This window comes from Triticum dicoccoides, chromosome 2A (genome assembly GCF_002162155.2).
Source record: "Triticum dicoccoides isolate Atlit2015 ecotype Zavitan chromosome 2A, WEW_v2.0, whole genome shotgun sequence".
NCBI classification, from domain to species: domain Eukaryota; kingdom Viridiplantae; phylum Streptophyta; class Magnoliopsida; order Poales; family Poaceae; genus Triticum; species Triticum dicoccoides.
In genome coordinates, this window is record NC_041382.1 from 14,426,537 (window position 1) to 14,438,782 (window position 12,246).

General features: G+C 44.2%; 1 protein-coding gene across 1 annotated transcript; it reads left to right on the plus strand.

Annotated features, from left to right (window-relative positions):
• Nucleotides 1-7,241: 7,241 nt before the first annotated feature.
• Nucleotides 7,242-10,933, plus strand: LOC119352783 (putative disease resistance protein RGA3). The gene has a single exon (XM_037619366.1). It carries the CDS (start codon nucleotides 7,322-7,324, stop codon nucleotides 10,676-10,678), a length of 3,357 nt encoding a protein of 1,118 aa, XP_037475263.1. The 5' UTR covers nucleotides 7,242-7,321; the 3' UTR covers nucleotides 10,679-10,933.
• The last annotated feature ends 1,313 nt before the right edge of the window (nucleotides 10,934-12,246 follow it).

A 12,246-nucleotide genomic window follows, 5' to 3' on the forward strand; every position in this document is an offset into this window, starting at 1 on the left:
AATCCCTTTCGGGTAACGGTGCCAGAAACTGGCAAACGGATGTGAATAATTGTAGTAGATTTATAGAACGAACACCAAATAAGAATAAATTGCAGTAAGGTATTTTTGTATTTTTGGTTTGATAGATTTGATAATAAAAGGTAAATAAAATAGATCGCAAAGGCAAATAATATGAGAAAGAGACCAGGGGGCGTAGCTTTCACTAGTGGATTCTCTCGAGAAAAATAGCAAATGGTGGGTAAACGAATTACTGTTGGGCAATTGATAGAACTTCAAATGATCATGACGATATCCAGGCAATGATCATTGCATAGGCATCATGTCCAAGATTAGTAGACCGACTCCTGCCTGCATCTACTACTATTACTCCACACATCAACCGCTATCCAGCATCCATCTAGTGTATTAAGTTCATGGAGAAATGGAGTAATGCAATAAGAACGATGACATGATTTAGACAAGATCTATTTATGTAGAAATAGACCCCATCATTTTATCCTTAGTAGCAAGTAGCAACGATACATATTTGTCGGTTCCCCTTCTGTCACTGGGATCAAGCACCGTAAGATCAAACCCACTAGAAAGCACCTCTTCCCATTGCAAGATAAATAGATCAAGTTGGCCAAACAAAACCCAAATATCGGAGAAGAAATACAAGGCTATAAGCAATCATGCATATAAGAGATCAAAGAAACTCAAATAACTTTCATGGATAAAAAGAGATAGATCTGATCATAAACTCAAAGTTCATCGGATCCCAACAAACACACCACAAAAGAATTACATCATATAGATCTCTAAGAGACCATTGTATTGAGAATCAAACGAGAGAGAGGAAGCCATCTAGCTACTAACTACGGACCCGAAGTTCTACAAAGAATTACTCACGCATCATCGGAGAGGCACCAATGGAAGTGGTGAACCCCTTCGTGATGGTGTCTAGATTGGATTTGGTGGTTCTGGACTCTACGGCGGTTGGAATTGATTTTCGTTGACTCCTTTAGGGTTTCTGGAATATTGGGGTATTTATAGAGCAAAGAGGCGGTGCGGGAGGCCACCGAGGTGGGCACAACCCACCCGGGCGTGCCCTGGTGGGTTGTGCCCCCCTCGGGGCACCTCTCAGGTGCTTCTCCGGCCCATTGGATGTCTTCTGGTCCATAAAAATCCCACAAAAAGTTTCGCTCCATTTGGACTCCGTTTGGTATTGATTATGTGCGATGTAAAAAACATGCAAAAAAACAGCAACTGGCACTTGGCACTATGTCAATAGGTTAGTACCAAAAAAATGATATAAAATGACTATAAAACATCCAAGATTGATAATATAACATCATGGAACAATCAGAAATTATAGATACGTTGGAGACGTATCAGGGTTCGCGTCAAAGTGGATAAAGTGGATTATGGCCTGTGTTACTTAGTAAAATTTTCAGTGCGCTTCAATGGACAGCTCTTGGAGTCGTTCTCCCCGTCATATGGTATTAGGCAAGGGGATCCTCTCTCACCATACTTATTATTATTTGTGGCCGAAGCTCTTTCCTTATTGTTACAGAATGCGTGTACTAGAGGATCGCTTCTGGAGTTCAAGGTTAATAGACAAGCCCCGGGTATATCACATCTCTTGTTTGTCAATGATTGTCTTTTATTTTTCAAGGGGTCCATTGAGCAAGCCTTGGCAATCAAAAATATTATTGCGACTTATGAGAAGGGCAATTGCTGAGCCCAAATAAATGCTCTATATTGTTTGGCAAGAATTGTAGTATGGAGGTCCAGGTGGCTGTTATGGTAATTCTATGCATCACTTCGAAGGGTTTTGAGGATAAATATCTTGGGCTCCCGGTGCCACAAGGGAGAATGAAGGCTGGTAAATTTCAATCCACGAAGGAAAAAACCCTTAAAAATTTATCGGCTGGATAGAAAATAATGCCTCATGTGGGGCAAAAGAAAATTTAATTAAATTTGTCTTGCAGGCTCTTCTGGTGTACGCAATGGGTATTTTTAAATTTCCGGCATCACTATGTGAGGAGTTGTCTCAGATCATAAGGAATTTCTGGTGGGGTGATGAGGAGAATATGAGAAAGACTCATTGGCTGGCTTGGGATAAGATGACTAGGCCTAAAGGTGAGGGTGGTATGGGATTCCGGGACCTCAGATTATTTAACCAGGCTCTCCTAGCTAAGCAGGCTTGGAGGTTAGTGGTTAATCATGAATCTCTATGAGCCAAAGTGATCAAGGCAAAATATTATCCACAGGGACATATCCTTGACACGGTTTTCATGCAGTCAGCTTCTCTTACTTGGCAAGGTATTCTGAATGGTTTGGATCTGCTTAAATCCAGAGTCATTTGGAGAGTGTGTGATGGGGCTAATATTAATATCTGGAGAGATAACTGGCTCCTAAGATCTCCTGGACTAAAAATTACTGCCAGAAATAATAGGACGAGAGTCAAATGGGTGTCAGACTTGATGCTGAGCGGTCCTAGGAGGTGGGATGGAAATTTGGTTAGGCATCTGTTTTATCCATATGATGCGGAGGAGATTTTGAGGTTGAGTATGCAATCAAATGGGGAGGGTGATTTTGTTGCTTGGCATTTTGAAAAAATAGGGACGTTCTTGGTTAAAAGTGCGTACAAGCTTGCGCTTACCTTGAAGGATAAAAATGAGGATGGGGGTCAATGTAGTGAGGCTGTGTTGGGGGACAGGATAATCTGGGATGTCATCTGGAAGACTAATGTCCCTCAAAAGATTCGCAGTTTTGCATGGAGGGTTGCAACCAATGGCTTGGTTGTCCAGGTTAATAGAGTGGTGCATCACCAAACTACTGTTAGGATGTGCACTATTTGTGGAATGGAGGATGAAAGTACATTTCATGCGCTTGTCATGTGCCCGAAGGCGGTTGTGTTGCGGATGGCCATGAGGGACATTTGGAAGTTACCTATGGAGAACGTCTTCAGATATACATGGTATGGTTGGTTTATTGTTCTTCTAAGTCAACTGAGACCAGTCATGCACGACCTTTTTATCTTCTGGAGAGTCTGACACTTAAGAAATGACTTGATATTTGATAAAGGAAAGGAATCAGTATCAGCTTATGCTAGCTTTGTGGGGAATTATTGCGCGTCTTTTGTCGCATGTCACTCTATGCCTCCGATGGACTCAAAAAATAAAGGAAAAGGTCCAATGGATGGATTAAGATGGGCACCTAATATTGCGGGAGCTAAGGCGGGTTGGACTCCTCCACCGATTGGTTTTTAAAAAATTAATGTTGATGCAAGCTTTGTGGAGAGCATTAGAGAAGCAAGTATGGGTGTGGTGGTTAGGAATGCGGCTGGGGAAGTCATTGTTTCTTCTTGGTACTTCAATGGGTCGTTCAGAGTGTGGAGGAAGCAAAGCTAAGGGCGTGCATTGCCGGTCTATACATAGGTACCCCTCTTCACAATCCCTTGGAATATTCTAGAGACTGATTGTGCGTTTGTTATGGCATCCCTTGCAACAGAGAACCTTGATAGATCAACGTTGGTTGATTTGAAGAAGGAAGCACTGAGCTTATCCAAGATGATAAATACCTTTCAAATGGTTAAGATTAATTGGTCCGCCAATGTGGTGGCTCATCTAATAGTAAAGTTTAGTTTTGACAATAGATCCGATGGTATTCCTAGTAATGATGTACCGCTCTGTGTGGTGAATTTTGTATCGAACGATTGTAAGTTTTGCGATGGTTAATTAATATAAGGTGGTGTTCAAAAAAACATACACACACTTTCATGAAACCTAGGTAGAACTGAATGAAATAAGTATGAACAATGAATAACATTGAAGATGAACCAAAGAAGAAAGTAATTTGGGAAAAAAGCACTGACCCCATGCATCCATATTGTGGAGGATGTGGTGATGGGGTGGAAGGTGACCTCCGAGTTGTTGAAGATGGAGCCTTGCGCCTCCAACTTGTGGCGCAGCGGCAAGTAGTTCACCAGGTTGCCGTTGTGCTCCACGGCGAGCTGGTCGAACCGGTGCTCGGCAAGGAATGGCAACACGTTGCACAGCTGGGCATCGCCATCGGAGGTGGACTAGCGGATGTGGCCAATGGTGGCCTGGTCGTGGAGGCTATTGACGTGTGCCAGGTCCCTGAACACGTCGCTGACGAGCCCCAGCCCCGTGATGGATTTGAGCTTGTCAAAGAATCAACTCAACTAAAAACTGCACTCAGGTTTATACAACATCATATATGTGCAATGCATAGTTTTTTAATAAAGATATATACGGTATATTTTAGTGTTACAGTCAAAACATATTGAATTTCCCATAAATTTTCCTCCGTATCTACTTTCTTATACATTGCTCGTGCATGGTCAAAAACCTAATGCTTGCTAATGTATGTATTCACCGGAAAAAAAAAAACTAGTAGTATCTTGAATTTCTTCCGCATGTTGAGTCAAAAATTAAAACCATCATCATTATTATCCAATTGAATTTCACCGCATGTCTGCATGAAGACAATAGTCATGGTTAAAGCATGTCACTATAAAATTTGCACGATAATAGAACAAATGATCATAAATGTATGCAATATAAAGACAGATGGAACCCAAAAGGCAAAAGGCCCAAGCTTCAATGTACCAAATGAAATGGCAAATTACATAATTGTGTCAAGCTAAATTAACAACAACAATAATTGTTAGGTCATATAGCAAAAAAGCTAAAAACAAAACAGGTTATTACTTAATACTTTGCTACAATACCGAGTGACATGTCTAAACAGATGCAACCTGCCAAACATAGTCGTAGCTTAGCATGTCTTAGCACATACACCGCTACCAAAAAATAGCAAATGCATATACTTAGCACGTCTACACTCAACATATATCAGAGGAGAACAACCATGATAAGTTGGGAATGCTACCAAGCACACTCTATGTGCCCCAGCTGACCCAAACTCGCATGCAAAGGATGCAACTATAACCGGGCGTAGTGAAGCGCGCCATTCCGTCTAATTCTAATATCAATGGTTCACGCGAACAAAAAGAATACTCCCTCTGATCCTAAATATAAGTTTTTTAGAGATTGCAATACGGACTATGTATGAAGCAAAATGAATGAATATACACTAAAATATATCTATATGCATCCGTATGTAATTTCTTATTAAAATCTCTAAAAAAACTTATATTTAAGAATGGAGGAAGTATAATAGCAACGGAGTTGAGTGGTTCATGAATCTAGAATTTCTTCAGAGAATTCTAGGTGGTCAAAGTTGATGCCAGAGATGCAATTCAAGAGCGAACCAAACTATGATGGGATGGTTAGGAGGACAGTTGTATCCTAGCCCACCGGAATTAAAGTCATGGGGCTCGCATTTTCCCGTGTTTATTTTAGGATTTCTGCTGACGCGCGTTTAGTAGGAGGAGATGTTCCCGTCAACTACGAGGAGCCTATGGTAACTTCATAAATCTCAAGATGATATGCCAGCTCAGGCTCTCGTAGGTGCTCATAGTGGTAGGGTCATAATTTAAAAGACAGGACCGGGCCAGCGGCCTGACCGGGGGCCTCAATGGTTTTTTAAGCTAATAAGACCATTCTGCAATTGAACGGGAGAAAACCAGTCAAACCGGCCGGTTCTTTGAAAACCGATGAATAAATCAAGCATATGAACCAGAAAAATGATTAATTCAAAAGTTGGCAGACGTGGGATTTGATACCAAGACACATGGAGTAAAATTGCATGCTCATGGCCCAATAACCAATTGGGTCATACCACTTTGTGGTCCATTTTAAGAAAGTAACTTTACTTGACCATTGTCTAACACTATATCAGCATATAGAAATATTTCTAAACAAATATTATTTTGTGTAAAAATGCGAACAACGTACCGATGAACCGGTGGTTCAACCAGTAAAAACTAGAACCAACGGGCTCACCGGTTCGATCTCCGGTTCGGTTTTTTAAATTACGGGCATGAAATGTATATGTGTCCATAGGAATATGTGTATGCGCGTATATTCAAGCGTTTGTGTCTGTACGGGCATATCCAATAGTTTGTATGTTATCTTGTTGGTAAAATATGTCATGTCATTAACCAACACCTTAAGGGCCTGTTTGGTTTCAATAAGTCACCCGACTTATAAGTCAGGTGACTTAAAACTAGTGACTTATAAGTCACGTCTGTTTGGTTGTCACCTGACTTATAAGTCACCTGACACACCTTTCCACACCAATCAATATCATGCAGGTGGTGGGACCCACGCAAAAGGGGGTGACTTATAAGTTTTAAGTTGCGGTGGAGCAACTTATGACTTATAAGTTGGGGTGACTTATAAGTCGGGTCTGTTTGGCAAAATAAGTCACTTTTTTCACTTTTCGACTTATAAGTTGGTGACTTATTTGGAACCAAACATGCCCTAACATACAACAACTTTAATGGGTTGTATCTAGTTTGCCCAATAGGATGTGAGATAATAAATGAGATGCTCTCTCATTCTACATTGGAGCTTGTGCAATGGGTGTTGGTTCAGAGCATGGTTAATAGAAACGCCAGCTACCGGCTGTATGCATGTGCCATGTCAACAATAGCCTTTGTAAAAGTAGGCTCATGTAATAGGCCGGCTCTATACCAGCTGTTGCATGACCAGAGTAATCAATGCTTGCACACATGGGCAGAGAGTAAAATACAATTGATTGGATTGTGAGACATAGGAGATTGTGAACAGCCGGGCTAGCATTGGCTTTGGGCTGCAAGCGGGCTGCTATTTCTCGCGTCCCGTGCTGCAGCCGGGCGACTGACGAAGCGCCCGCTTCCTTCTCTCTCGTATTTACTCTCCTCCAGCTCAGATTTTTGCTGATGTGGGATGCCTTGCAGCCTGCTGAGTAGGACTATTGTACCTGCTTTCATGTACATACAACCTTCCTTTCTTTCCTTATTTATTATATGACATGTCATCAAAAATCCTATGTGGCAAAGTCTACCAAACAACTATCTTACAATCATTGGAGATGCCCTACCGTGTTAAAAGAAAGAGGGGACTTTTTTTAGTTTCCGAATAATGCTTTTTTAAGGTATAAGAAAGAAGTTCCGTGTAGTCTCGCTGACGTGTGGGTGCCGGCGACGTGGGGAAGAATTGATGGGTGGCGTGACCGTGTGAGCACACGCGTGACCTTTGCGGCAGGTCAACGTCGCCCCTGGCTTTATCATTCGTACTACCAATTCACAAAATGTGGTGGTGGTGGCCTACGCAGCGTTCACACCGCACCATACGCGCGTTCACACTGCTGCCTCCACCGCCTTCTCCCTCCCACCCCAGCACCGCGGCATTGGCGACTTCGCTCGATGGATCCGCCGATGCCGATGTCCCTTGTGTTCCCGTCGATCGATCCGCCCAAGCCGGCGGCCGTCCTCTCCATGGATCTCCTTCTCGAGGAGGCTCTCCGGGCCATGGCGCGCGCGGCGGAGCAGTTCCGCTCCCTGGGCGAGAAGCAGGCCAAGCGCCTCATGGTCGCCGGCGCCGGGGGCGGCAAGCTGCGGGAGGTGGTGACCCAGCTGGAGCAGGTCCGCGACCTGCTCGGGGGCGTCGACGACGGGAGCAGCTCTCCGGCGGCGGCGGAGTCCTTCTACGGCATCGACGACCTGCTTGATGAGATGGAGTACCACAGGATCGCCTTCCAGCTCGAAGCCTCCCCAAATACAAATCCAAAGGTCAGCAATCCCCTCGCTTCTGCCCTCAGGCTGGGCAAGCGATTCCTTAGCAGCAGCAGCATCAGCAGCGATGGGCAGGCGTCCCGCTCCCGGTGGTTCCTCAAGGACCTGGATTCCGTCGCGACCAGTTTGGCCTCTCTGCTCAACCAAGTCCGAGGGTCCAGTCTGCCGCTTGCCATCTCTGATGCGCCGCCCCAGGACAACAAGGTGTTTGGCCGCACAAGGGAGCTCAATGACATTGTGCAGATGCTGACAGAGCCGATGTCATCCCACCAGCCTACCCTCAAGGTCATCTCCATTGTTGGCTTCGGCGGTCTGGGCAAGACCACGCTCGCCCAGTCGGTCTACGATCACATCCGAGTACAGCGCCACTTTGATCTCACGGCATGGGCACATGTCTCCGCCAAGCCTGACAGACTGGAACTAGCAAGTCAGATACTGCGTTCGGCCAGCCCAGCCTACCGTGGATCCATTGACAAAGATGCCACCTTCGGAGCTCTTCAGTCGCAACTCACTCAACTTCTGGCATCCAAGAGATTTCTGCTTGTTCTTGATGATGTGTGGGATGTGCCCCAAGATACATGGCAAGAACTCCTCATTCCTCTTAAATCTGCCCAAAGTGGGAGCAGAATTATTGTGACCACCAGAACACCAAAGGTTGCTGACATGCTCGGTGCATCTCACACCTACCACCTGAATCCACTGGGCATCGAAGATTGTTGGTCCTTGTTCCACCGATATGCTTTTGGGGGCTGGAGCACACATGATTCCAGTGATGAACTGGAGCAGATTGGGAGGGTGATTGTTGCTAAAGTCCACGGATTGCCTTTGGCTGTCAAGGTGCTGGCAGGACTGCTTGGAGCTACAAAGAGCACTAAGTACTGGCGTATTATCTCGGAAAAACAATTTTCCGGAGACGCCATTCTCTCCTCGCTGCGTTTGAGCTACAGTTACCTCCCAGGACGACTCAAGCAATGCTTTGCATTCTGCAGCATATTTCCCAGGAACTGGAAGTTTGACCAAAGAACCATGATCCGCCTTTGGATGGCCAATGGTTTTATACAGTCCCAAACCGACACTGGTAAAAGGATGGAGGATCTGGGCACAGATTATTTCAATGCTCTCCTATCTCGGTCATTCTTCCAAACTCTTAGGCAGGGCCCTCGCACACACTGTATCATGCATGACCTGATCCATGATCTTGCAGTGTCAGTTTCAACCAATGATTGCTTTCATATTGAGCCTGGCATGACCCGTTCTATCCCCTCAACGGTGCGCCATATCTCGGTCACTACGGATGGCGTACAAGACATCAATGCTGCCATCAACATGCTACCGAAAAAGCTGCGCACCTTGTTAGTTCTGAGAACTCGTTCTTTCTCCTCATATTGTCTTCAAGGAGACTTCTTAGCAAAGCTCAAGACTTTGCGGGTGCTTGATATTAGCCACTCTGACTACACTGAATTGCCAAGATCCATTTCCTGCTTAATCCATCTCCGTTACCTGTCCTTGTGTCGGACCATTCGGAGTCTTCCAGAGTCGACAAGCAAGCTGCTCCAGCTACAAACGTTGCACTTTACAGACAGGTGTTCCCTTGATAAGCTTCCAGCAGGAATAAGTAGGCTTGTAAAGTTGCGGCACCTTGGAATCGACATGAAGTACATTGCACAGGTGCCAGGCATTGGTCGGCTTATTAATCTGCAGGGATCTGTTGAGTTCTGTGTTAAAAAGGGGGGAGGGCATGCCTTGCAGGAGCTGAATGGCATAAACGGTCTCCATGGCCAACTAAAAATTAAAGGCCTTGACAATGTTTTGAGCAAGGATGAAGCCACCAAGACCGACATGAAAAGAAAAGAGAATCTCAGGGCGCTGAGACTGGAATGGAGTTCAGCTAGTAGAATTCTCACCCCTGTGACTGACTATGAAGTACTAGAAAACCTACAGCCACATCAAAACTTGAAGGAACTTCACATTGTGAGGTATCTTGGCGCAACAGCTCCAAGTTGGTTACAGTATGCTGCGCTGAGGGAGCTGCAATCCTTGCACCTTGTTAATTGCAGGAGCTTGGGCGTTCTACCTCCACTGGGGCTCCTGCCGTCACTCCAACAATTACACATGAAGGAGCTGTGCACAGTTAAACGAATTGGACATGAGTTCTATGGTACAGTTGACTTGTCATTTCCATCCCTGAAGGTTCTTGTGTTTGATGACTTTCCCAGCTTGGTTGAGTGGTCTGAAGTGAGGGCCGATCCATTTCCTTGTCTGCAGAAGCTAGAGATTGTAGACTGCCCAAAGTTGATTCAAGTTCCTGCATTTCCCCCATCTGTCTCTGAACTTACAGTGGAGCGAACATTGTTGATATCCAATATGAGGCTTGCTCCATATTCTTCGTCAAGATTAGAGATACTCACACTGAATGTTTCCACAACTAGTGTACTTTGCAGGGGACTATTCCATCAAAGCCATCTAGAATCTATTGTGGTTTTAAACATAAACGCTGGCTGCAAGCAGCTTGTTTCTGCTGAGGGACTGCACACCTTTACGTCTCTCCAAAAGCTTCAGCTGTGCCACTCTGACATATCAGATCAGAATTTGGGAAGTCTTCTTCAGGTGCTGCCCTCTTTGTACTCGGTTGAGATGATAGATCTGCCCAACATGACATCTCTTCTGGTGCCAACAAAAAATAATTTGTGTACTACCGTCACGGAGTTGCAAATATCAAACTGTCCACAGCTCTCTTCTATAGTCTCCTTGGGTACTTTTGTTTCACTGAAACGTTTGGTGATTGAGAAATGCCCCAAACTGACGGCAGCATCCTTCCCAGTAAGTTTTTGGAGACTCACAGCCCTCAAGGTTCTGAGTATATCATACTGCACAGAGTTCCAGTCCTTACCTAGTTGTGGTCTGCCAACCTCAATAGAAGCACTTCATCTCGTTGGGTGTCACCCAAAGCTGCATGAAAATTCAAGCAACAGGACTATCAATTCCTGAGAGAAGATTTCTACTCTACACAAAACATTGATGGCAAAATTCATGTTTTATGTTTGCACCCGTTTCTTTCGTTCTTACTACTTCCAGTGGGTATTTTTCAGTTTGTTTTGTAATTGTGCCGCTATGTGTTAGCTGTAAATACCGATCTGTGATCTTGATTCTGATAATTTGTTACCTGTACTTCTATCATGGTTCAGATTAGTACCCACCCTTATTGTTTTGTCGAGATGTGGAAATCAAAGTATGTTTTCCTTCTTCCTTGAGTTTCTGTGTGGAAATCCTTTTCACTGTGGACGAGAATTCTTATCGCTTTGTTGAAAAACTATTCTTACCGCTTTCAGTTGTACACATGACCATGCTGGCACTCTTGCAAGGAGAAGAACACTATTGAAGGGTTGTTGCATTTGTACCATGATTTCTTTTAACCAATTCATGCATCTCCATTATGCATGCTCATACAGTGATGCTCCTTCCATTCAACAATGTAGTGTGTATAGACTTTTTGAGAAGTCAAAATTTGCGAACCTTGACCAGGTTTGTAGAGAAAAATATTTATATCTACACTACCAAATATATAAAATATGAAACTAGGTCTTATGATAAATCTAATGATATATGCTCGGTATTCTAGATGTAAATGTTTTTCTCTATAAACTTGGTCAAAGTTTGTGAGGTTTGAATTTTTGAAAAATTTACATGCACCAAGGGAGTACAGGTATCCTTTCTTTTCTGAAACCGAGGCAAAAGGCACAACAACTTAGCCCATCAAAGGGAATTACAAAATGGATTACTCTCGCGGTATGATATGATCTTTGCTTAGGTGCGTAGCTCCTGCGGTGACCCAAAGCTTGGCCTCTTCTTGGATAAGTTTTAGGATATAGAAAGGCAGCGTTAATTTAAAACTCTAGCATTCCTCTCATTCCAGATGATACATGCCGGTCCACCACCTCTTGACGTTTTGCTTGGCACCCCATTGGTTCATCTCAAGTATATTTCTGTCATGGGTACCCGCATCAATATATCAGAAAATTGAGTCTCTAATGTCTCGTATGGTTTTTAAGTGAAAGAGAGGCCTCCCTCTAAGATTTTTCATATAATGAAAGCAACTGGTCTTGTTCGAACAACATCACCCCGCGAACAACTGTGGCCGCTGTCGTTGCAGAAATGGGCACCACAGATCAGGGACTTATTGGACACAAGGCAGCGCGGTGATAATACATAGCTCTAAAAATATCGTTAGAATGAAGCTAAGTCATTCATTCACCTCTGTTAAGATTGCGGTTTGTCGACGTGGAACAATGGTATCAGAAGCAGTCAAGCAGCATATGCCTGTATGGTGCGAGGGGCTCGTGCTACTTTTGTGTGTGACCGACTTGATGCTACCCTCCGGGATGCCAGGATGTATTTCAGGCGTAGTGTTCCCCTACTTCAACTCAGCCAAAGTTCAGACAGGTCCTAGCCGCCCACTGGCGGTTCAGAACACACAAGGCCCTAACAGCCCACACGGTCAAAGTTGCATTATTGATTTCCACTTTTGAATCATGCGATTTCAGAATTCTGTGGTTGCT

Bases quoted from the DNA above. Each gene is read 5' to 3' on its own strand.
- LOC119352783 (XM_037619366.1), top strand. From the start codon at position 7,322: ATGGATCCGCCGATGCCGATGTCCCTTGTGTTCCCGTCGATCGATCCG.